General features: G+C 51.4%; 1 protein-coding gene across 4 annotated transcripts in view; it reads right to left on the bottom strand.

The window, feature by feature from the left end:
- NTRK3 (neurotrophic receptor tyrosine kinase 3) overlaps positions 1 to 26,873 on the bottom strand; it is a 387,271-nt gene that overhangs the window by 139,767 nt on the left and 220,631 nt on the right. For all 4 annotated transcript variants that reach the window (XM_046008586.1, XM_046008582.1, XM_046008584.1 and 1 more), the window contains exon 12: positions 18,100 to 18,288. In XM_046008586.1, the coding sequence (XP_045864542.1) occupies positions 18,100 to 18,288 (189 nt within the window). The remainder of the gene's footprint in view (positions 1 to 18,099; positions 18,289 to 26,873) is intronic.

Below are 26,873 nucleotides of genomic sequence, written 5' to 3'. Positions count from 1 at the left end.
GAGAATCACCCACTTTGTTTTACCTTTTTTATTATAATGTCAATAGTGCCTTTACTTCTCCAGTCATTACCTGTTTCTGAGAACCTGATAACAATGCCTAGCGTGGTAAATAAAGACTGGGACTATTGAAATGCAAATTCCGTGAATAAATTCATCACCTAGACTATGTAAGACACACGCAGGATCTGCTCCCTCCACCCCAGGGGCTGTCCTCCAGCCCCCCAGGACACCCCATCCCTGCCCCTCCAAAGCCTGTCTCTGCTTCCAGCTCCTGTCAGTACGGCCTGGAAGGTCCTTGCTTCCCTCTCTGCCTGTCTCAGTCCCCCTAGCTGCAGAGAGAGGTCAAACCCTCCACCCTCTATCTGCCTTCGTCCAAGCCTCTGCCCCCTACTTAAAACCAGCCAGTGCCTGCTATGCACACCCGGCCCCCTGAGCCGCAGCGTCCCTGGGACCCACTCTCTCCCTGGCTCACCAGGAACCAGGAAGGGCCTCTCTCCCCAGCTGGAGCGTGGACTCCCCCCCACAGGGACGATGCCACTCTGTTCCCCTCTCAGCCTCCCTGCATCGATTTCGCAGCGAGTACTTGTTCCATAATTATGAGCTCTGTGCAAAACCCATCTTTTGTCCTCATTTTTCTCCCGCGTTGTGTTTACTCTGGAGCTGGCACTGGGATAGAGAACAAAGGACTGCTTCTTGATGGACTGATCGCCAGCCTACACTCACCCCTGTGAAAACAGCCCAGGCCACACATCCCCGAGCCACTCAGGACAGCCGCACGATTTTCAATGAGATGGAATAGAGGTCTGTGACATATTGCTAAATGACAAATTCAGACGACAAAACCGTATGCCATCTGTGATCTCGTGCTGCGGAATACAAGCGTATGTGTTGGTGCAGACAGGTCTACGTGTGTTGTTTGTTTGTGTGCATATCTCTGCAAGGAAAAAAAGACCGGAAAGCAGGGCACTGACGCACTCAAAGCATTCGTGGCTGGTGGAGCAGGTCTTACTTCTTCTCCGCCGTTTGTCTAGATTTTTCTCCAAAATATTTACCAGGAGTATATAGTACCTTGGAACCAGAGACAAATAGCACGCTTTATTATTATTATTATTATTATTATTATTATTATTATTATTATTTTTCTTAAGAGGCCCAGAGAAGCAAACCAGAGTTGTGAGTCATACATCAGCATCAACAAAGGATCCACTACGAACATGTTATCCTGGGGTTCCTGGGCAAGACACGTGGGGAGAAGCCATGGGCTGGGCTGCCGAAGGACCAGGAATTTCAGTTTTCATCAGAACTGTCCCCAGGCATAGCATTACTCACTCTCCCCTAGACCACAAGAGCTGGACTATTTGGGTCACTTTGCGGAGACCAAGCAGGAGAAATGAGCTTCCATCCAGCCTGAGAGGGAGGCCAACCTCCACGGCCAGCTCCCTCGTCAACTGGGCACGGCAAAGCTCACCAGCTCCCAGGAGCCTCTCACTCAACGCCTCCGCCATTTACATTCCAACAATGTAAAATGACGGATACTTTTAATACAAGAGACCTGTCATTTATTTATTAGCTGGGGACAGGCGCTGCAGCCGAGAAGGATGCATTATAAATCAACTCCTTTCTCAGCCATTAAAAATTAATACAGTTCATAATGTAGAACGCCAGTAATTTCTTTATTAGAGCAGAGTATAATTTTTTTTTCTTTTCTTCCAGATTTTGTTTTTACTTCCTCCCTTCCCTGAGGATACTGGTTTTTTTCTAATGACAGGCTGGGTATAAATGGCCCCAGGGAAGGGTATAAGGAAACATAGTCTTTCAGCTAGAGGTCAAAATGGAAGAGTAGCATTAGAAGCTCTGGAAAAAAGACAGCTGACCGATTTACCCTCATAATGACAGTCTTACTGTACCCCATGGAGGCTCAGCCATGACCTCGGTCATGGGTTTCTGGCCCACCCCGCCCCAGCAATGGAAGGTGTTTTTAGGTCCTTGATAGGCTAGAGGGAAAGTAGTAGACAAGGATGGTAATTGCAGGTGTGTTGGGAGGCCTCTGTATTATCTGCTTCCTTTTCCTACTGTCTGCAGATTAACTTGGCAATGACAAAAAGAAGCAGATAATACAGAGAAGCCCATCACCAAACCCTTCATGCCATTCCCTCCTTAGACCTGGAAGTCAAGGGTGTCGGGTAGACTAGATGATGCCAGACTATGCCAGACTATGAGACACTGAGCCTTTGTGAAGGCTTCCCTTTGTGAAAACTTGGAATTGGAAAGAGGGCAACATTCTGCAGAGGAAGGATAAGAGAGAATCCAGGTCTCCATCGCTCTAAGAATATGGAGGCATCTGCAATGGTTGGGTCAACCAAGATGACCTTCTCAAGCCATCTGCTCAGGGGTGTGTATGAAGGGGAAGGGGGCCTTTCCACACGCGCCCGCACTCCCCTCTGGCAGGTTTCCTGGTTCCGGGGCGGGGGGGGGGAGGGTAAGGGGGTCTCGCCACGGTGGAGAGCATGGCGCCGACGCAGGCTGCCCGCGTTGACGTCTTGGTCAAACCAGCCACGTCTGAGTTACAGCTCTGAAGTAACAAATCCCCACAAATCCCCAAGCACATATTTAAAATCTATTTTCAGAATTACACTGAGCATAATTCAACCAATCAATGAGCCATTAGGAGTTCAGTCCCAACACTTCTTCATTACCGGTGGTATTAGGGCCGCCCAACTCAGCAGAATCCGAAGCAAAGAGTGGCTGCATCACCAAGAATTCTAGGTCTGGGGATGGGAGCTAACACAGTGCGTGGGGAGAGGCCCGGCTGGCCACAATTTGAGTGACAGGAGGAGAGGAGGCCTGGACCAGAAAGAGGCCGACGTGCCTCCAAGTCCTTTGGTCCTCCTCCTTCTGTGGAGCCCTTGCGTCACCTCTAGCATCCACGGCTAGCTGGAGCCCACTCTGAGAGACCCTCCTTCCAGACCTCTGGGGCTCCAGATAGCCTCCTGGGGTAGGAATGAGGAGGGGGCTGCCTACAGAGGAGGCCAGGAGGGCCAGAAAGGGACTGCCTTCTGCTGACTCCATGGAGGGCTCCATGGGCCACCCAAGCGGGCATCTATCTAAGAATTCCCAAGACGGCCCTGAGTCTTCCAGAAGACAGGGTGGAGGTGGGCGGAGGTCAACTAGATGATGAGGGGCAGCATCCCGGGGCCAGGGCACAAGGCGTGTGCCTGAACCCCCAGGTGTGCATCCTGGTTCTGCCTCGACCGCGCAGCATGAGCTTCCCCGAGCCTCAGTTTCCTAATCTGTCCAGCGGGGGTCACAACCCTTACAAGCCAGGCAGGTTTCGTGTAGAAAGACCTTGCGAGGGGAAGTGGGGGTGGCAGGCTGGGTCCCATCTCGGCTTTCTCATTCCCCAGCTAAGAGCCTGCAGCGGATGTCTGATCCTGTCCTGTCCCCCGGCTTCCTCATCTGCGAAATGGGGGACAGCAACGGCGCCGACCTCATACAGTTGGCGTTAAAAAAAAAAAAAAGGAAACAATGTGTTGTATCTAAACCGTCTTCAGGGCCCAAGAGTAAGCACTGTGCGGTGAAAGGTTTTATTATGGTTTTAATGTACTTGAAGCTCCGAGCCTGGCTGGGAACAGGCATGGACAAGTATCGAGGGGGTGTTACTGCTCTTCTCCTCACTGCCCCTCCCCTTGCTCTCTCTTCACCACCCCCCTGCTCCCACCTACTCTCCAGAAACTCTGCTCCCAAAGGATCCGACAACAGCTCCCAGGAGCTCACACGGCTTACTGGGCTGAGATCACCCTATCCAGCTCCGGCCGCCTAAAGGAATGTTTCTTTGCTCGGGCATGTCAGCATAGCCTTGAAAACGAGCGGGCCCGTGGTCCAGACCAGAACAGGACTGGCGACCACCACAAATTACCCAGCTTGCTCTGCCTGAAAGGGGAAACACAAGGGGGAGAACGGACCCGGGATGGGCGTTGCCAGACCCCTCCTACGGCCTCTGCTCAATCTCTGAAGGGGGGCCAGGAGCCACTTGCAAGGCCAAGTGGTGCGGTGAGCCTGTTTTCACCTTGGAGGGGAACTCCAGGGGCAGCCACTGTCATTTCTAACAGCCACTTCCTGTTTCTTCCCTGCTGACAGAGCCCTGATTCCGTGAAGGGATCTCTCCGCTCCCTTCTAGGCAGCCCGCGCCTCAGTCTGAGAAAGGGAGCTCTATCCCCGAGCCCAGAGGACAATCTGGATGAGCCTATGGTACAGTGGAGATCCCACTCTCTTTGCGGGTGACTGCTTTAGGAAGATGGCGTCATTCTGGCCAACAAGACAGGAGGGAAAGTTTTCTGGGGGCTTCTGGGAAAGGTTTTCTCCTTTTCAGTCGACACACAAGAAGAGACAAGTCTGTGCTGTCCTTGGTCCATGTGCCTCTGAGGTGATGGCTGACACTTTGGCCAGCATTCTATAACCATGAGGGGGGCCAGTCTGGTGGTAAAGCAGAACACAGAGAGACAGAAGAAGCAAGAGAATCCAGGAAGAGCCGAGCTGAAGTTCTCATGCACCAGGCACCTCCCCCAGCTCTTTACTGGAGTTACGTGATGCTCCGCTTGCTTCTTGTGGAAGCCACTGGCTCACGATGGCCTAGTACGCAGAGCCAGAAGGCTCTCAGCTGATGCAGTCAGTGTCCAAAACATGAGCTACATGTGCAAATACAAGACCCACAGACATGGACGTCTGTGTCTGGAGGTCTCGTGTGTGTTTGCTGAGAAAGAGTGAAGGGGTTGTATGCTCGTGTATAAGGATAAGCAAAGGGGCACCCGGGTGGCTCAGTGGGTTAAGCCTCTGCCTTCAGCTCAGGTCATGATTCCGGGGTCCTGGGATCGAGCCCCGCATTGGGCTCTCTGCTCAGCGGGGAGTCTTCTTCTCCCTCTCCTTCTGCCCCTCCCTCCCCACTCATACTCTCTCTCTCTCCCTCTCTCTTGCTTTCTCAAATAAATTAATGCTTAAACAAAACAAACAAAAAAGAACAAGCAAAATAAAAGGCACTTGAGCAGATGGGCACTGAAGCCCGAACTGCAGAGGGTACCATAAGGGCACAGACACATAAGTCACCCAGTGTGAGGCACTTGGACAGGAATACAGGAAAGCAGGGAGGCTTATGGGCCCTGCAGTTTCAACAAAACCATGCCTGCTGGCAATAAGAAGGGTAAAAACAAGGAATAAAAACCAACAGAACCCAAGAACCCCACCATGAATGACTCTGCTATCCCCGCATTGGGCTCACAGCTTTTGGGTCTCATTAACCCAAAAGGAAATCGGCCTGAGCCCGTTGCCCAACTACACCCATCACTTCCTGACAACCAACAAATCACAGCCCCAACTCCGGAGAGCATCTCTGGGGCTGCGGAGCCCGGTGATAAAATCCTCCTCCTTAGAGGTGGGGAGAAGAAGTCATACGAGGGAAGGATTCTTGTCTTCAGAGAAATACCACCAGGCTTCGAGAACCTCTATTTCCGACACCACCAAGCTGGTTTCCCCCAACAGCAGATTTGAATCGGGGAGTAGAACAACAGTTGTAAAAATACTGTTGTCAAGGGAAGGATGATCACATACGTGTCACTGAGGCAGGCTGACAGGGCCCTTGCAAATTCTCATGCTGCTGCATCTCACAGACTATCAGCTAAGGGGCTCGTGTTTCCTCATCTTGAGTGTAGAGAGGACAGATGCCCTGCCCGCTGTTACACAGGGACGGAGCCAGTAGGCTGGGACCGAGGTCTAGGACCAGCCTCCCCCCAACACAGACACACACACACACACACATACACGCCTTTTACTTCCTTTTCTAATAAAAAAGAACGCCCTACAACCAAGGGTTCCATTCCCTCCCTTGGCCGGCGGGGACCTGGCCCTGGCCCGCACCATGCCAAGAGCACTGACTACCCTTGCTGAAACAAAGAGGTGCTCTGACGCGCCACACAATGGTTTGGAAACAGTGGCTTGGGAGGCGGCGTCCTGTATCTTTGTGCCTTTCCCCTTAGGAACGGCTCCCTGAGATTTCAGGCCTAAGTAGCAAATCTGCTTGGAAACAGTGAAATGCAGGAAGCAGGAATGCAGTGAAAATTTGGCCATGACCAGCATCTCCGGATCTGGGGGTTTAGGAAGTGTTAGAAGCACCTGCAAGAGCTTCTAGGCAGAGAACAACAGACAAAGACCCCCTGATCCATCTGAATGAAGGGCACTTAGCTCCCTGCCAGAAATCCCGAAGAATGCCACCACCCCAACTCTGGGCATTCCCATGGAACGCAGCCACTTCCTGTCCCTCCCAGAGGCTTGGGAAGAAATGTAACAGTGCACATGCCAGACGGGTTCAGGCCCATCTGGGCACCCTGTCAGATGACTTACCACATCTGCTGGGGAGCCAAACACAGAACCCCAAAGCCCCAGAACAGCCCAGAATGTGACCCACTGAACATCTGTGTCCACAAAGATGCTAAAACAGGTACACCTCAAGAATCAGGCTCAAAGGCTCAATAAATCTGGGAAATTGGCAGAGCCGAGGCCCCTCTTGCAAAATTGCAATGACCTTTATCCTTGAAGGCTCTCAGAATCCCACAGCAAGCCACTGACTTACTTAATCCACGTTTTCCTGAACTTCCTTGACCACGGAACATTGTGTCTGAGAAATGCCTATTCATGTCGCTCAGAGCACACAGCACTAAAGGCAGCTGGGGAGAAGTTGGAAGGGCATTTGGACTCTGGGACTCTGGCTAAGAGATGGGTAGCCCTCGGGTTTTTAGTTCTGGACCATTAAGAATACAGCACAATGGCAACGAGAACTTCCGGCCTCTTTGGCAACCTCCCATCAGGATTATGACTCATATGCTCATTCAGAGGAAATGGAAATGATGACCATTTTCTCCTGGAAAAGGGCTTCTGGAAAGAGAATACTAATAGGGACCACCACGAATGACAGAGCTCCCAGCTCACCCTAAGGATGGGAGGGAGGTTCTTTTTTCTCTCTTCCTGCCTTTTAGCCTCTGCCCATAAAAGAGGGGTTATCTCCCTGGAGACATGGGAGGTAAGCCCAGCCCTTCCTTCGACCTCTGTCCCCAGCTCCTCCCTCTGAGAAGTATCTGATGGGTGAGATGAGCAGGGCCCATCACCTGCCATCCCATGTCTCCTCGGAGCAGGGCTGACGCAGAAAAGGGAGAGTCTCCCTGCCTGCGCAGTTTTCCAGAGGCCGGCTGAGCTCCCTGACTTGCAAAAGGTGAGGCCGACCCCGGCTCTCCCTGCAGCTGGATGAACATCTGCTCTGCACATTCAAGGCTCGTGTGTGCCTTCCGAGGTCAAGCACTGGCGGAGGCGCCGAGAAGCCCATTTTGGCTTTAAGTGCCAGCCGTCTCCTCCGGTCTGGCCATAAAGCCCGACTTTGGGGTCCTCTCTGACCCCGGTGTGTATTTCCTGGCTGGCTCTGAATTATCACCCAGAAAAATCTCAAGCGGACGGAATGCCAGAATCCAGCTGGAGGAGAAGAGAGAAAGGTATGTCTGGAAAGGCTTGAGCTGGGGAGGATCTCCAGAAAGGAGTCAGTCCTCCCACTCCCTGAGGACACGTCTGAGGACAAGCCGAGGGGACGAGCCGTCCTTCTGCTTGTAGGGCCCGGAGCAGGAAGCAAAGGAGCTGTCGCCCAACCTCGTCGCTCTCCACCGTTGCGTGCAACCTCCCCCCGGGTCCGCGATGCCGTGATGCGACCCCAGACTGGGGGGCTTCTCGCTCTTCACCTCCTCCACCTGGAAGCACGTGCTTCTCCCCCAAGTACTTTTTTTAAGCCAATTACTGTGTATTTACAGTGAGCACAATTATACCTAATTACTTAATTAGCATGACTGCTCGCAGCTACTAACTTTGAGTATGATTATGGCGCGGGAGCGCAGAACAGATGAGGTCATGATATTCAACAGGAGGGCAGGTCGTCTTGGCTCGGGGAGAGGGAGGGGAGTCTGGTTACAGCACAAAGTGTATGCTCAGGCAGGTTGAGCGCATTCAGATAACTTAGGGGAAATGGTGTCATTTTTCTTTTTTTCTCTTCCTGGGACAGAGGAGAACCAAGACAAGATGCCACGCTTAGATGATGCCCACCTCTGGGGGTCTTGGGAGTCGGTGACCAACAGAGGTTACTCTCTAGGGGCTGAGACCTGAGCACAAGTCTGTGGGCCCAGGACTTCATGGCCTTGACTCCCAAGATAGCCTACTCCGGCACATTCCAGCTCTTTCTAGAAAGAAATTTAGGTGGGAATGTGCCTGAGCCATCCTCTCCTGCAGAAACCTTGGGCTCCCCACAGTAGCACTGCGGGATCCTCACGGGTCCGCTGCTTATTCTAGTTGTGTCTGAAAATAGGACTGAAGAAGAATGAGGGGGAAACAATCCTAACTTATGCTCACTTAAAACGTTCGGTGAGGGGCGCCCGGGTGGCTCCGTTAAGTGTCCGACTCTTGGTTTCAGCTCAGGTCATGATCTCAGGGTCTTGGGATCAAGCCCCACGTTGGGCTCCCTGCTCGGCACAGAGGCTGCTTGAGAGTCTCTCTCTCTCTCCTCCCTGTGCCCCTCCTCCTAATGCGCGCGTGTGCGCGCGCTCTCTCTCTCTCTCAAATAAATAAATGCATCTTTAAAAAAAAGAAAAAGTTCTATGAAAGATCACCCAGCAAGCAAGGCCTGGGGACAACCTATCGGTGAAAAAGGTGAGGGCAAACATCAATATTATCGTCACCAGGACCTGATCTACAGGCGGACCTATAGTCGCCCCGGGGAGACCATTCCGCAGAATAAAGGAGGAGAGGCCGCAGAAGCCCCGCCCCCGCCGCGGCAGGGGTGGTCCAGCCTGCCCTCTCAGTCAAGCCACCAGCCACTGGGAGCAAAGGGCAGTCCCTCGGGCACCAGCTTCGGCTTGTCTTCTGCACTCCCAGAGGCGGAGCTTGCAGCCCAGCCCTGGAACCTGATCCCCCTCCTTCCATCAGGCAAGTCCATCAGAACTTCTGCTACAGAAAAATCTAGAAAGTCTCTCTCTAGAGGAGCAGCTGCCGCCGCCGCTGTTTCTGCTCCTCATGACAGGCGGGGCCCCAGCCTCCCAGACAAAGGAGCCCATTTTCCATATTTCATCCGCAAGTCCATTACGCGGAGCTAAGTGGCTGGGAATAAACACCCATCATTACCCTGCACTAAACGATGTTTGTTAGTACAGAAGGTGACAGAAATCTCTATCATGCCGACGAGCTATTAATACTGCATTACACACACAGGCTCCGGGTTCCCCACCACAGCTGGGAAACCAGCTTCAGCAGCTCCTCTTCCAGAAAAGGCAAGCCCCATGGCCCACCGGTCCAGAAGAGGAGGAGGAGGCAAGCCACTCCCCCTTCTGCTCAAGGAACCACAGGTTCCAGCAGATGGGGCACAGGCCACGGCCCCAAGGGCTCCGGCTTCGGTGATCCATGTCTTGTAGCTTGGTATGGGACAGGAATGCATCAGGCCGTTGCCCCGGGGAAAGACAATGAGGCTGGGACCCCCCGCAAACAGCAGCCAAGTGACCAGAGAGGAGTCAGGAAGTGGGCAGGGCCCTCCACTCCACACCAGGGCCCATTGCTGAGTGCCTGCCACGTTGTGAGAAATCAGTGAATGCATGCTGACTGGCCCAGGGAACAAAGGGAAAAAGAGAGTCTAAGGGAACCAACAGAGATGGGTTAGACCACTTCATGAGACCAAGGGGCTACGAAGAAGATCCCAGAACAGAGCTGCCAGATCAGCCCAGGAAGATGTGGGACAAATCCAGGGAAGCAGCATGAAGACGTGACCAGCCAAGAGGGGCTGAAAGTTAAATACACGTGCATGGTTCAAAGCTACAGAGACTCGCGTGGAAAACGGAACCACTTCTTGCTAGACATGTGTCCAAATACAAGGGAAACAACGGAAAAAATGAACTCTTGGGACTTCATCAAGGTAAAAAGCTTCTGCACAGCAAAGGAAACTGTCAACAAAACCAAAAGACAGCCAACAGAATGGGAGAAGATATTTGTAAATGACATACCAGATAAAGGGCTAGTATCCAAAATCTGTAAAGAACTTAACAAACTCAGCACCTAAGGAACAAATAATCTAATCAAGAAATGTGCAGGGGCGCCTGGGTGGCTCAGTGGGTTAAAGCCTCTGCCTTCGGCTCAGGTCATGATCTCAGGGTCCTGGGATCGAGCCCCAAATCGGGCTCTTTGCTCAGCAGGGAGCCTGCTTCCTCCTCTCTCTCTGCCTGCCTCTCTGCCCACTTGTGATCTCTACCTGCCAAATAAACAAATAAAATATTTAAAAAAAAAAAGAAAAAGAAATGTACAGAAGACATGAACAGACATTTCTGCAAGAAGACATCCAGATGGCCAACAGACCAGAAAAAATGCTCAACATCACTCAGCATCAGGGAAATACAAATCAAAACTATGATGAGATACCACCCTACACCAGTCAGAATGGCTAAAATTAACAAGTCAGGAAATGACAGATGTTGGTGAGGATGTGCAGAAAGGGGAACCCTCCTACACTGTTGGTGGGAATGCAAGCTGGTGCAGCCACTCTGGAAACAGTGTGGAGGTTCCTCAAAAAGTTGAAAATAGAACTACCCTATGACCCAGCAATCACACTACTGGGTATCTACCTCAAAGATATAAATGTAGTGATCCAAAGGGGCATGTGCACCCCAATATTTATGGAAGCAATGTCCACAGTAGCCAAACTGTGGAAAGAGTCTAGATGTCCATCAACAGATAAATGGATAAAGAAGATGTGGTACATACATGTAATGGAATATTATGCAGCCATCAAAAAAGAACCCATTAGCAACAATATGGATGGAACTAGAGGGTATTATACTAAGCAAAATCAACCAATCAGAGAAAGACAATTATCACATGATCTCACTCATACATCAAATTTAAGAAACAAAACAGAGGATCACAGGGGAAGACAGGAAAAAATAAAACAAGATGAAATCAGAGAGGGAGACAAACCATAAGAGCCTCTTAATCCTAAGAAACAAACTGAGGGTTGCTGAAGTGAAAGGGGTGGGGGGATGGGGTAACTGGGGGACGGACATTGAAGAGGGCACGTGATGTCATGAGCACGGGGTGTTACAGTAGGACTGATGACTCACTGACCTCGACCTCTGAAACTAACATACTATATGTTAATTAATTGCATTTATTTAAGATTTTATTCATTTATTTGACAGACAGAGATCACAAGTAGGCAGAGAGGCAGGCAGAGAGAGAGGGGGAAGCAGGCTCCCCGCTGAGCAGAGAGCCCGATGTGGGGCTCGATCTCAGGACCCTGGGATCATGACCTGAGCCGAAGGCAGAGGCTTTAACCTACTGAGCCACCCAGGCACCCCAATTAATTACATTTAAATTTTAAAAAATCTGATAAACAGATCAAAAACCAACCAACCAACCAACCAAAAGTGGAACCAGTGCAGGAGGCCTGGAAGTGTGGAGCTGGCCTGACAGTGACCCATAGGGAAAGAGAAGGCATTTGCAAGGCTTCAGGGAAACCAAGACAGAAAGGGAATTGGCTGGAAAGGCCACCGGCACTGGGGTTGACATCATGGTAAACACTCCTGTCAGTCAACCGAGGGGCCGGTTTTGCAGTGAACATGTTGACAGGCTTCTGACCAGTGACAAGTGAGAGGCGAAGTATGCTCACTACTTGTCTGTGTGACCATCCAGCAAGAATTATATCGTCATCAGTTGCTGGTACAGTTCAGAGCACAAGAGAAAGTTCTCTCTCTCTCTCTCTCTCTCACACACACACAGACACACACACACACACACACACACAAACGCACTCCAGGAAGCATGCTGAGGACGCGGGCACGCGCCCAGGAGGCCCAGGAGGTCCTCGGAGGGAGCTGACTCGCGGAGGCCGGTCTCCTATGAAATGAACAGAACTCAGAGCGGCAACTTTGCAAGCCAGTCTGGCAGTCTCTCCCAAAGCTGAGCAGACTCCTACCCTATAAACCAGCAATCGCGCACACCCAGGTGTTCACGCAAAGGAGTGAAAAACTTCAGTCCACGCAAAACCCACACAGCTATGTTTATTGGAGCTTTACTCGTCATCGTCCAAAATAGGAAGCAACAGAGATGGGTTGAGTGTGTGCCTCCACAGAGAGACCTGTTGAAGTTCTAATCCCCAGTACCTTAGAACGTGACCTTATTTGGAAACAGAGTCAATATACAGGTGGTAATAAGTCAAGTCAAGATGAGGTCATATTGGAATGGGGGTGGGGTGATGTTAAGCCAAAAGGCCAGGTGTGCCCGTGCGGATGGAGGAAAGAGGACTGGAGTGGTGTGGTGACAAGGGACACTGGAAATGCCACCAGCAGCTAAATAAGGGCGAGGAAGGGCTCCCCTCCAGGTTTTGGAGGCACCATGACCCCCGCTGACCCTTTACTCTAGACTTCTAGGCTCTTGAACTGCAAGACAATACATCTCTGTTGTTCGAAGCCAACCAGTTTGGGGTACTTTTCCCGTGCAGCCCCAGGAAGTGCACGCCATCCTCCAACGGGGGAACAGGTAAGTGGCTGCAGGACACCCATACGACAGAGTGTCGTGCTGTGGGGAGAGCAATACAGCTGTCAAGCCATGAAAATGCATGGAAGAACTGCAAATGCCTGTTATCAAGTGAAAGAAGCTGATCGATCGGAAAAGGATTCCAACCGTAGGACCTGGGAAAGGCCTGGCTGTAAGAGACAATAAGAGACCAGTGGCCTCGAGGGGACGCAAAGGGGAGAGGACCAGGTGGGCCACAGGGGGTCTGGAAGGCCACTGAGACCGTTCTGCGCGACGCTGTGATGGCGGAGACACCACCTGGCTTTTGTCAGAACCGACTACATGACCCCAAGAGCGAGCCCCACTGTGACCCACGGACTTCAGTTGGCTAGAATATGTCATCAGTGGTAACGAATGCACCACGCCGATGGGAGATGGTGACAACACGTGACGGAAGTTGGGGGGTGAGTGGCAACTCTCCATGCGTAAGCTTCACCGAGCCTCAGTCTTCTATCTGTAGACTGGGAACAGCAGCCTCTTCCTCAGGGAGGGGGTGCGAGGTCCCCTGAACAAAAGATGCACGACGCCAGCCTCATGCTGGGTCCGGAAGAGGCTGCTGAGGCAGACCAGCAGCCGTGCCCTCTGTCCGTGCCTTCTCTAGAAAGCCCAAGCCATGAAAATACACTCGCCAGGTGTCATCCGACACACGGCGCTAGCTGCCATGTCCTTGGCCCCTAGGCCCAGGCTGTATCGTCCACAGGGAACAGAAGAACTGTGACACGTGAGAGCTACTTCTTGGAATATATTCAAAGTCAAGTTTGCGAAACAGAACACACGTTCTTGAGAAGTGACAGGATGACCTAAGATTGGATTCAAAGTCATTTGCGGCATTTACTCTCTGCCAGGGGTTCCCGGGGGGAAAGGGTCACTTTGCCACAGCCTGGGCCTAGGAAGAGGTTGGGAATGAGCCAGAGGCTGAACAATGACTAGGGGTAGAGAGGAAAAAAGGGGTGTGGGGGCCCAGCCAAGAGGGGAGACGAGGCCTTTCAAGCAGGAATGACTCAAGAGCAGCAGTTGGTGTGGGATCGACATTCTGGAAAGAAGCCGCCAGGGGCAGAGGCTGGGGAATCACGGGCAGAAAGATGGAGGGGGACAACCCTGGGCTCCGTGAGCTGTCTCCAGGGATCGGGGGTGCCGTTTGGATCTCGGAGATCAGCTACCATTGGCAGCAAGTCCCTGAGGGTAGGGACCTTGAGTACCCTTGTTCTCCATTGTTTCCAAAGCCTGAAGGAAGGCTTCCCACAAGCCCTCAATAAATATGTACTGAACAGATGAAAAGGAGGAAAATCAGCTCAGTGAGAGGGGCTTGGAAGCTGACGATGGGGAGTGTGGTTGGATTTGCAAAGAGATCAAGGGTGGCGATGTCAGGGTTCCTGGGGAAGTACAGAGAGACACGGAGCTGCTGGGCAAGGACCCTGAAGAAGTTTGGGGGTGACGGCAAGGAGAGCAAGCAGGCGCTCTCTGCAGGGGAAGAGAGGGAAGGCAGGGCTGGCCAGGGCGGGGAGAGGTCCCTGGGCACCAGCCCACCAGGAGGGGAAGAGATCAGAGGGATGGGGGGAGGGGGAGGGCTAGTTCTGGGAAGGTGACAATCTGTGAATTAGGCAGGTGCCCTGACCGGGGGACAGAGGAAGAGAGGGAGAGAGGACACAGGTTAACTCCCCAGATGGCCCCTGCTCTCTCAACCAAGAGGCAAATGGTCTTTTGAGAATGGGTTTGGGAAAGGGAATGAAGAGGGAACTCTGGGCAGAAAGGAGAGCCAAAGCGCCTTCCAGCTGGCCTGCGGGAAAGAGCCAGAGACTGACTCTTCAGAGGGCAGCCGGAGACCGGCCGAGGGCTGTCACAAGGGTGACCAAGGTAACCAAGGCCCCGTGTTGCTACAAAAACACCTCCCGACTTCTCCCCACGGACCCCTCAGGCCAGCCCTGTGGTGTCTCATTCTGTAGGACCTAGCCCCAAATCAGCTAGGTGGCCAGCAGGCCTGGATCCATTTCTTGACGTTTTTGAGAACCAGTGGGCTTTCAGTAAACAACGAGGGGGCCTCATTAGGCATGAGATTCCATACCTATCCCCAACTGGGAGCTTTTTCTCTCGGGTCTTTCAGAATCCCTGGAAAGGCTGAATACACCGAGAATAAAGCCAACGCCAAGTGCAGAGTGCGTGCTGGGAACGTAGGGAAGCCTCTGATAAGGGACGGAATGAGGGGCTCTCCAAACATCCCTGCAGGCCTGACATGCTCTGAGAAATGCTACGGACCAGACAGAAAACAGACAGAGAGACAGGCGGGAAAAGGAGAGGCATCCTGATCACTGCAGTCGGAAAGGTCCCACCATTTATGATGAACACATGCTTAAGAAAGCAAAGTGCTTTCATGCTCTGTCCATTGTGGGAGACTCGGGGAAATGCTGTCTCAAGTCAGGTGGCATGATGTCCCTGCCATTGCTTCTCACACTGCACATTTTCACAAGGGATGCAGAAGGGAATCAGACGGGAGAGTCCCCGGGGGGCCTATAGTATGAGCGCTTCTCCCCGAATCCCCCGTTTCTCACCCTCTCCCCAAAGGCGCGAGCCCAGACCTGCCTGCAGAGTCACGAGTGCTCTCCGCTTACTTATCTGCCCCAGTGCCTGTGACTTTAATTATTTATGATAGTGTCTCATCACACTCGCTGTGTCTGGGAGTCACTCCTTTGTAAGCAGAGAAGGGCAGCCGCTTAGCTGGTAAGTCAGCTGAGGGGCGGGGCCAGAGCACCAACCAGGGACTCACAGAGGCAGGGCTGGCCAGACCCGGTGACAAGGCTCCCGTGCACGGTTGTTGCCATAGATGTTTTCAGGAAATAATTAGGAGCCATCCGCTGTCTACTGACCGGACAAAATGTCCTGCTTCCTGAAAAGGACACTTCCCCTAATATCGGAGGGTTTTAACAAGCTGGAGTGGCTCGCGATTCCCCTCGGATGAGGTACTATTTGCTCCCTCGTGCCGACGGGTCCTCCCTCACCAACAAACCCACTTCCCCTCCGTCTCCACTGACCCCCTCTTGTTCACACGCAAGCACTGCCTGGCTCCTTCAAATGTCCACTTTGAATCGCAAACCCAGGGATTAGGAAGGAAGGCTTTTTCTCTGCACGGTTTTGTAGGGCAGGAGGTCCTGAGCTGGGGCGGAGATCCTGACATTAAGAGACACTCAGATCCCACGGCTCTCTCCAGGGCTCACACTTATTCTGATGGCCCAGAGGACACTTTCTTCCCACGTGCAAGACTCATCCCCCATTCACAACCGCGGAGAAGCTGGTATCAGGAACTCATGCGAGCACAGACCCCCAGAGACGCTACACCAGGAGCTCAGAACTTCCCTTAAAGGGTATATCGCCCATCCTAATTATTCACGGATTCATGCTAAAACTTACGTGTAACCCCCAAACCAAGACTCCTGGCACTTTTAGGGTCCCTGATGAACGTGAAAGGAGAGGGGAGAAATGGGAGTCACCCGACAGACACGTTCCCATGTGATGCTCTGCCTTCTTGTTTCGGCTCCCATAACCAGTGGGTTTTTGTCGTCTGTTTGGGGGCCATGTTTTGCATAGTTGAGCCACTTGTGGGTAATTTCACCGTTTAAAATGGCCCCAGCATAGTGCTGACGGGCCACCTAGCATTCCTGTGAGTAAGAAGGCTGGGGTGTACCTTATGAGCAAACAGGTGTGTTCAAGAAGGTTGGTGTGTGAGATAAGCCTTGTTCAGACCTGAGTCATCGTGCCGCTGACCCTGAGTTCGATGTTACTGAACCAACAATATCTATTAAATAAGGCATCTTCCAACAGACGCACACATGAAACAGATTATGTATTGACTCGCTGATAACAATGTTGTGACCAGACATTCATAGGAGCCTAACCCTGTATGTGCCCTAGGAGCAATGGCTCAGCGTCCCCTAATTCAGCATTCGTGATGACTTTATTGGAACGTATCTACTGTGAATAATGAGAATCGATTACATGTTCAACAGAGCAACGTCTCGCTCTCTGTTCAAATGCCGTGTTGTTACAGAAACTCAGCATCACCCACTCTAGACCAAGCACGGAGCCCATGCTACCATCACAGAAAAGTTTTCCCGCCAGCCACACCCTCGTCCATCCAAGGTGAACCTGACCTGAGGCAAGGCCTTTAGCCAGAGCGGAACTGTTCTGAGCACTAAGCTCCCCACTATTTTGACAGAGGGGTGTCCAATAAACACGGAGACCAATTCTGAAGGACACCCAAGGCGGGGACGCACATGATTGTGACTCAAGCCCCGTCCCTCCCACTGTGGCAATCCTCTCACTAAAAATCAGAACCAGAAAAACAGAAGCAAAGGTCGCTGTGAGAGCCGAATGCCCCCTCGGCTGTGAGATGGACCAGCGGGAGCGGCGAGAGTTCTGAGAGCTACGGGGTGGCCCAAGTACAGAGCGCTCAGCCAGTGCAAGAGAAAGACTCAGGGTGCTTCTTCCTCAGCCGAGACCCTGGAGCACCGGAGAGAAGAAGAGAACCGATGGCAGAAGCCAGGGGACAGGGAAGAGGAACTCACAGCCTCCCAGGATCTCAGTTTTCCCATCTGTAAAAGGAGGACTTCGCCTCGCCCTTCCCTTCTCAGTCTCCAGGGCCCTCCGTACTCTCTCCTGAACTAGCTGACCACCTCTCAAGGACAGGAGCAGGGGAGGGCGGGCACTGGGGCTTCTAGGCCTACACGGAAGCTGAGACACGGCAAAGGGAGCACCTGCTGAATGGAAGGTCCAAGCCACGGAGGCTCTGGAAGTGGGGAGAGGCCCTGGGAGCCAGGAGAGGCCCGAGCGGAGCTCCGCAGAAAGCCAAGGAGAGGGACTGGAACTCACAGCAGGTGAGAAGAGAGGAGGAAACGGGGGCCCTGAATCCTCTGATTTGAGGGAGGCGTCTGCAGGGGGAGGTGGGGCATCCTGGCAGGGGGGCCATGAGGGGGTTCTCAGAGAACGCACGCTTCGGGGCACTGGAGGGGCAGCTAGAGAGAGGTTTCCATTCCAATGGGACTCCCCACCCTTCGTTCCCTTTCCTTCTCCTAGAGGTTTGCGTGGAGGGTCTGCTGACCTCAGGGGCTATTATCTGGACAGAGTCAGAGTCAGGTTACATTGCCTAAATGCAGAGGCCAGGTCTATAGAGAAGACCAGCCTTGTCTGTGTCCCCTGAGGTACTGGGAGCACCTCTCCACATGGGGCTGGGCCTCCTGCATCCAGGCTGCTCCCTGCCCTGAACCCTCTCTGCCCAGGGGACTCTGCTCCAGTGGAGACCCTTTGCTCAGGCTATTTTTCAAGTTCTGAGACAAACAGGGAGGGTCTCTTAAGAGAGTGGGAGGTTAGCAGGTGGTAGGTCACCTCAGAAGGTTCCAGAACCCCAGCTACGTGGTCTACTACCATGCCACCCTCCCCCACCCTCCCCCGGAAGGGACAATGCTCTACTCCAGTACTCACACGTGTCTGGCTTGTGGCAGTTGTGTCCCTGACGGAAGTACTGGGGATTCTCAATGACCGGGATGCGGGTCATGCCGATGACCACCGTGTCCGGGCCGGCGTCCAACGAGGAGGGCGTGGTGATGCCATGGTTGATGTGGTGCAGCGGGCTGGCTGAGTCCTCCTCCCCACTGATGACAGCCACAGGCCCTGCGCACACCAAGAGAGACACGGGACATCAGGAAAGTCACATCTGGCCAGTGCCCAGCCCTGCCCACTATTTCTTTTTTTTTTTTTAAAGATTTTATTTATTTGACAGACAGAGATCACAAGTAGGCAGAGAGGCAGGCAGAGAGAGAGGAGGAAGCAGGCTCCCCGCTGAGCAGAGAGCCCGATGCGGGGCTCGATCCCAGGACCCTGGGATCATGACCTGAGCCGAAGGCAGAGGCTTTAACCCACCGAGCCACCCCGGCGCCCCTGCCCACTATTTCTGCCACGACAGCTCCAGGGGAGTGAAATCCACGAGGAGTTTGCCCTGAATGTTCTGGAATCCCCATTCAAAGAGCCACCCCTTCATTCTCTTTCTTGAGAGCGAGAAACGTCTGCCCTTCACAACAGCTGCAAAAGCGTGTGTCAAAATGACTGTGCCATGAATTATTTTCACTTTCCCTAAATCCAAATTCGTTCAAAATAATGCAAATTTTAAATGAGTTTTTTGCTTATGTAGCAACAACGGGATAAAAAAAAAAATGTACAAAGCAGTAATTTGCACCCTGTCCCTCCTCCCTTCAGGAGCTTTAGCAACTGTGATGGTCGGTCCCATCTCCCATTTCTCATTCGGTTGGTCTGAGGACCGGGGAGGCATGTGGCCATCAGGATTTACAGAATGCCCGTGTGAGTCCCATGCACGGCCAGGATCTAGAACCTCTAATTAGGGGTCTGGAGTGCCTCAATTAGCCTTTCCAGAGTGGCCCTCAGATTCCTATAGGAATGTATCCAGCTTTCACGGGACTCTGCTGTGGCCTCTCCCGGTCCACAGGGAGCTAAGTCCAGTACTGGCTCTGGATCGACCCCGAGCGACACACATTCAGCCTCATCACCGTTAGCCTTCCTGCAACGGGGTCAGCTGCCCACTCTCGAAAGATCCACACTGCCCCGGGAGTTCCAAGGAACATCATTCATGTCTTCTTCAAACCCAACTCCGCCTCGTTCCAACCCAAAGAAGAAACCCAGGGACTCAGGTTATTTACAAACACAAGCAGGCCAAGATAATTGCCACAGTCTTGGCAGAGCAAGGATTCTGTCTCGTGGGGCGATTCTCCCACACCTACAAATAAAACTGACGTCAGGGCCATCAGCTGTGACGGTGGCTTCCTGCAGCTGGTGGTTGAAATGGCTGCTCTGCAAGACACACGGTCCCAAGAAAAAGTACCCGCTGTGACCTGGCTCTGTGGCTTGCACAACCTTCCGCCGTAGAAGTCCCTGACACTTACTGAAGTTCATGGGGAGGATACTTCCCATCGAATAGCGAGGTAAAGCACCAATGAGGCAGAACTAAAAGGAAGACTAGTAAATGCGAATGGCGGACCCTGAATTCCACTCCATCGGCACAAACGGGCTTATTCCGACGCACAACAAATGCCTGACGGGGTTTGGAGACTACGTGCAAAAGGATCAACACGTGGCAATAATCACTCGCCCTGCAAACACCTTGTAAACTCTGAGAAACTTCGTTGTAATTCCACTGAAACACTGAAAGCGGGGCATGGGTTTCTCTCCTTCCTCTCTCCCCAGATGCCTCTAAAAGATAAAGAAATTAAAGAAATACTGGTGCACCAAGAGCAAGAAGAGGGGAGACAAGAAGAAATAAGGTATCTCAATGTTTTGGAAGATGAAAAGTAAAACGAGGTAAGCTTGCTTACACAAGGGCTGCGGTGGGAATATCTAGAGAAAATCAGTTCTGCTGCGTCTTGCAGGTGTTGAATGGAAAGGGTGACCCAGAAGGCTGGATCAGGGCTCAGGGCTGGAACAAAGTACCCAAGCCATGACCTTGGCCCCAGCCCACCAGTCTAGTGGTTTCTTCCTGGAGAAAATTAACTGGAAAGAAGGACAGGCCTTCTTCCTGTCCCTGGAAGACAGCAACACCAAGAATGTCCATGCTTCTCATTGACCCTACTCCAAGTCTCCGCTCCGAAGGAGATTCAGAGGTTGCGTCTCTGCAGGAACTGAGTGGCTCAAAAAAACACCTAGATGTTGGGGCGCCTGGGTGGCTCCATTGGTTAAGCCTCTGAATGTTGATTTCAGCTCAGGTCACAATCTCAGGGTCATTAGATTGAGCCCTGCATTGGGCTCCTTAGATGGAGCCCTGCATCAGGCTCCATGCTCAGGAGGGAGTCTGCTTAACATTCTCTCCTTCTCCCTCTGCCCTCCCCCTGCAGGCGCTCTCTAAGATAAATAAATCTTGGGGGGGGGGGGAAGTACCCAGATGTTGACATCTGGCAGTCTCCCAGTAAAATCATTCTTGGTCTGTGATCATGCCGTAGTGAAGGCTAATAGTTGATGAGGCCCACCCGTGTGCCTGAAGTACTTTCCGGAACTCAATTCCAAAATATGAGAGAACAGTCCAGGACCTCAGACACTTCAACAAAGCTTCAACATGAAAAAGAGAGAGCGCAAGACAGACAGACAACAGAGCAATGCAAGAACAGAAGACTTCTTTTTTTTTCCTAAGTCACAAATATCCTCTGAGAGAAATGAAGACGTCACATCCATAAAACAAGATATTTAAAACGTGAACAATTCAAAGGTCAGAAAGAGTCCTTGAGAATTGTGACCATCGGAATTGGAAAGTCAAAGAGGAGTAGAAGATAAAGCCGAGGAAATTCTTCAGAAAGTCAAACAAGACAAGAAGAGGAGGTCAATTGGAAAGAAAAGAGAAGAAAATCAAAGACTCCATCCAGAGACTCGATACCTGACTGAAAGAAAGGTGGCGGGTAGGGAGAGGGAGAGAGGGAAAGAGAGGGAATAGAAAAGATGGAAGGGAGGATAAAAAATTAGGGAAAGATTTCTCTAAATGACCTGTCCACTCAGTTTCAAGTATAATTAATAAGTGCACGGACACGTCGGTCCCTACATGCACACACACACACACACACACACACACACACACACACACACACACATATATCAAGGCACAAAATTATAAAATATCAGAACCCTGAGAATAAAGAGAAGATGCTAAAAGCTCATAGGAGGGAGTGATAGGTCCTATATCAAATGGAACAGAAAGCAAAAACACAATGCAATTCTCCAACAACCCACTGCCACTACACTGAGCCATGCCTAAAAAGATTTACTTATTTATTTGAGAGAGAAAGAGAGAGAGCTGGGGGAGGACAGAGGGAGTGAATCCCCAGCAGACTCCCCAATGAGCTCAGAGACCAACACGAGGCTCCACCTTAGGGCTCTGAGTTCCTGACCTGAGCTGAAATCAAGATTTGGATGCTCAACTGACTATACCACCTGGGTGCCCCAATTCCTTCAAATTTTTGATGGACAAATTTTCAACCTAGTTTCAGTTTCTTCACTGGATGCCTGGGAGGCTCAATCCATGAATCATCTGCCTTCGGCTCAGGTCATGATCCCACGGTCCTGGGATCGAGCCCTGCATGGGGCTCCCTGCTGGGCGGGGAGTCTGCTTCTCCTTCTGTCCCTCCCTGAGAGACGTCCCGTGCTTGTGTGCGTGCTCTCTGACAGATAAATAAAATCTTTAAAAAAGTAAATAAAAGCGTATTCACCCATTGTAAGGGCAGAAGACAGACACATGGAGGTGTATAGACACTCACCTCCCAGTTCCTAGGAAGGAGCAGAAGGGGAGGTTTTAGCAGAACAAAGGGGCAAAGAGAGGGGAAGAGAGGGAAGCGTGAGATTCAGTTCCAAAGGACGGAAGCCCCCGCCCCACACCCAGGTCTGTTCTCAGCATTATGGGATGTGCGTTGTCATAGCAACATGGCAGCGGACACAGAGTCAGGAGTTTGGAGGAGACAGAAACCATGGGACTTGAGCCTTTTACGAAAGGCTGTTTCTTTGAATCTGTGTCTCGGGAGTCATTGGACAGCGAGTGGTCCACACAAAGTTCCAAAGCCTGTGATCTAAAACAGTCTCTGCTCTCTCAACATTATTCTGGGATCTGAAAGGACCAGGTAAGAGGCACAGGGAGGAGAAGGGGCCCTGCTGCCAGCTCCCAAGCCACAGGAAGGGAAAGGGTCACCCAGGAAGACTTCACAGAAATAAATGAATAAAGCAGACTTCGAAGCCCTGGGAAACCTAATACTTAGAATGCGAGTGGAGGAAGGGGGGCCGGGAAAGGAGCACGAGAAGGGAAGGCCAGAAAAGCAGGAGAGAATCAGAAAACGACATTGACTTGGAAGTCAGAGGAGGAGGACACCTCGACGTTCAAGTACATCCTCTACTAAGGCCAAGGAGGATGAAGAGAGAAACTAGGCCACTGTCTCGGTCAACGAGAAGCTGGCCTTCCCGAGAGCAGGTCCCAGAGGGGCGTGGCAGGAGGAAAGTATTCAACTACAGCGGGTAGAGGGGGGGCTGGAGATCTCACCACTGTCGCCATTTTTACTGAGTGCTTTCCGTGCATCAGGCTCCGTAAATGCAACATCTCTAACTTTAGAATGCCTCTGTGAGGCTGGTACCTTTATTCTCCCCATCTTGCAGATGGGAGCACTGAGGCACAGAGCAGCAACCTGCCCAAGGACACACAGCGCAAAGTGGGACGCAAGGAGGTGGGTGCTTGCTGGGCTACAAACCTGGCCTGCCCCCAAGCCTGAGCCGATCCCGGGGACACGGCACATCCCCACAAAGGCAGACCATGGCAGGGAGAGCAGGTGTTCAAAGGGACACTTGGCCAATTCTGGTACCTTATCCTCCGCGTGAGCAGCTGCCTTTGACTGTGGGTCCCCGAGACCCTATTTAAAGAGGTTGCTCTTGACCCGCGTGAATGGCAACAAGAGTGAACACCTCATCAGACGCACACAGATAGATTACAGATAATTCATCGCGAGCTCTGCGTCCCAGAGCGGCCGAGCGCCGGCGTTCAGCTGCGCCCACATCAAAGAGAACACGGTGCCGTCAGACCACTGTCCGCTCCCCGGGGCCCTCTTACTCACCTCCCCTCCTCCACGCACCACCTTCCTTAAAACCAAAGCCACTAAAGAGTGCAGAGACCCCTCCCTTTCCAGAACCTGAGACCCTTACAGCTTGCTCCTGCCCACCTGCGCCCACGTCCAGCAGGGGTCCCAGCATGTCTGCGGCTGGTGCTGGGGTGGGACAAGTCCTCTGGGGACAGCGCTGCTCTAGGGATAGCAGGAAATGTGGCCTCACCAGCCCTGGGCGTTCAAAGGCAGTCTCAGGTTTCTCAATGTACCTCGGATGAGGTACATAGGGGGCTGGGGGGCGGGGAGACAGAAGGGAGCTCCCTGTACCTTCCATCCAATTTTGCTGCGAACCAAAAACTGCTCAGAAAAATAAGGTCTAATAAAAAAAATTTGTTTAAATAATTGTTTAAAAAGCTAGCCTCCCCACCCAGCACCCAACATATTTGCTAATACCCCCTGGGATGAATGGGGCACCGCGTACACCCTAGGAACCAATCAATTTCTCTCTCCAGCTCTAGCCAGGTCTCAGGCCTCAGGGGAAAACCCACAGCCCTGGGGGTCCTGGGAGGAAGATGCACTCCTTCTCACCTTAATAACCCTAGAGAAGAATTTATTAAGCTACAAAGAAAAAACGAATAACGTGGGAGATATCTCATCTGTCCAGGGAGCTTCTTGTCCCGAAGCCACCAAGGCCTAAGGCAGGTCAGGACGAGGAGTCAAGCTTGCTGTCTTCTGAGCTCCCAACACACACACACACACACACACGTGCACAGGCGCGCGCACATACACACATTATTTTATTACGCAGCACTAATAAACAAAAAGGAAAAAAGACAGATGTGCAAGGCTTGCTGGTCAGTTCAAGCTTTTGAGAGAAAACCAGGAGGCGGTGTAGGTCTGCTCAGACATCTCCATCACAGGACTCTCTTCCCAGATCAGTGCTTTTTTTTTTTTTTTTCCTTTCAGACCTAGCGTGGGTTTTGTTCTTTCAACCATACTATAATTGAACCACTGGATAATTAGAAAAAGCTCGAGGGCCCCAGCAGGTGTCTTGCCCAGCAGAATGGTCCAAACTATCTTTAAAGAGTCTCTTCTCTTTCCCTCTCTGCTCCTTCAGTGGGGATAAGGGGGGACTGAAATGGAATGGCTTAGCTTTTCCCAAGTGGTTGCTTCCAACGTGGGATCAAGTGCCCCCAGACACCAAGGGTCTCTGATGAAAACACGAGATGTGACTTTACTGCATCGGAGTGGGCTCTGACCCGGGTGTGTGGAGGTCCCATGGCAGGAGTCTGGGGGATGCAACCTGCCATGAGGTCTGCAAGAACAGGTGTCCTGCAGAAGCCTCTGGTGAGTCAGGGTTCTTGGTGGACAGAGAGGAGTGCATGTGTACATTGCCCAAAATGAGCGAGGGAAAAGCAGCCATCTCCCTGGTAAGGTGTTATCACATCAACACTGCCCCTTTCCTCAGGGGCAAGGCATCTTTGGAATTACTTCTCCAACATCCACTAACACCCCACATTTCAAAGCATTAACAATTCTCAGAAATGTATCTCTCCAAGAAAATCCAGCCACTAGGTCAACATGATGGCTTTGCTCAGCCAGGTTGTAGACATAGTTCTCCTCTGATTTCCAAAGAAATGACTCAGAGTCCGAAGGACGTAATCCTAATAATTATTCTCTTCTCATCTGACCTGCAAAATATACTTTTATTCCCATCTGACCAACTAGGAAACTGATCCTCAAATAAGTTTAATTCATATTCCAAAAATCGCCAAGGTAGGAGGTGATGGAGGCTTTATATGGATCTATGTCTGTCCATCTCCAAAGTTCTCACTCTTCCCGCTCAAGTACCCATTTCTCAATACTACTGCTGACATGAAGTTTTGGGGTTTTTTTCAAGATTTTATTTCTTTGAGAGAGAGACAGAGCATGAGTGGGGCGGAGGGGCAGAGGGAGAGGGAGAAGCACACTTCCCACTGAGCAGGGAGCCCCAAGAGGGGCTTGATACCAGGACCCCGTGATCATGACCGGAGCTGAAGGTAGATGCTTAACTGACTGAGCCACCCAGGTGCCCCAACATGAAGAATTTTGTACAACCCAAACCTGGTAACATGAGGCCATATAAAGAAGCCAGAACCTCTGAGCCAAGGCATCTAGGAATAGATTACCAAATATTTCCAAGGCAGTACCAAGCCATATAAGATAACTTTGGGAAGTCAAGGCCAGATTTACAGATAAATCATAAAATCCTGGAGCCAGAATCTATCTATTTCTACATTCCCTCATGTGTCTTTGTACATCCTCCCAAGGTGGGGGGCAATTTCACCTACTAATTCAAAAAACCCTCTTAGGAACTGTGATTGGTATGACCGCTGTCTACCAAGTATTTCTTGGCACTGCTAGGACGGCAATTTTCTGCACCCCTTCAAATTACACAAGTCCCCATCCCTCTCCTCGGCCAATGAGAAGCGAGCAGAAGTGGTCTGCGTCATTTCCAAATAAGTTTAATTCATTTTGCAAAATCCAGTGTGTGACCTGCTACCTTCTCTTTTCCCTGCCTTGGCAACTGTGGAAGTAGGAGGCCAAGCCTCAGGAAGCTCCTGTCCCTAAGTGAGGCCGACACAGAGCAGGTGCACCCGTGGCGTAAGTGAGAGATACAGTCCTGTCATTTCAATCACTGAGATCGGCAGTGGTGCTGTTTGTTAGCACAGAGTAACCTAGTCCGTGCTGACTGATACAGGAATGAAACCATCCCCACAGTGAACAATGTTACTTTAATGTTTTCCTTCACACCATTTGCAACAAATCTTTACAAACGTGCCCTATGCAAAACAAAGGAGGCGTCTTTCATCTTCAGTGATGTAATTCATTTTAAAATGCCTCTGCCCAGCGCTCTGTCCCAAAATTGAGCTCTAATCTAATCTAACCTAATCTTGTTCCACATAGAGCCAGACCATGACCTCCACTGTGGAAAGAGACTCTCCCCTCCACCCCAGATCGGACTTGGGAAGTAAAAGAAAACAACCCTGGACGGGTCTCATGTTTTTAATATGTCAGAATGAAGCAAACAAGCCAACCTTTGGATTAAGAAAATGATTTTTTAAAAACCTCAACCTTTCCCTACTGATAAAAATCAAATATTGATGTGTCCCTGGTGGGTGAGAGCTTCACATCAACAAATCTGGGAGCAGGAACTCATAAAATGGAATAAGGTGAAAGCACGACAAACACAATTAAAAATCCAGCCACGCTCAGAGAGGGATTCCATTTACTGTCTCATAAAAAGAGCCTAGTCCTCAGAGGCAAACAAAAGAAAATCAATTTCTTTAATTTTTATTGGCAGACACGGGACCGAGGCCAAGTGAACATGGGCTGTGCCCACGAGCATTCCTGGGGACAAGTCACCAGCTGTCTGTTCCTCGACCAACTCCTGGGGTCCCTTCCCCTTTATGTCTCCTCCAAGCTTCCAGAGTGAGGTTACCATCACGACTGCCCGGGCTTGTGGGCTTTCCAAGATGCCATGTCCTCCTCGTTTATCTGTGTCCATCCCTGAATCATTTCCCAAAAGATAAGCTCTATTCTCTGGCTTGAAATTCCTCCCAGCCTCTTACAGAAACCAAAAGCACT

The sequence above is a fragment of the Meles meles genome, chromosome 6 (genome assembly GCF_922984935.1).
Source record: "Meles meles chromosome 6, mMelMel3.1 paternal haplotype, whole genome shotgun sequence".
NCBI lineage: Eukaryota > Metazoa > Chordata > Mammalia > Carnivora > Mustelidae > Meles > Meles meles.
This window is presented reverse-complemented; position numbering and strand designations above follow the sequence as displayed.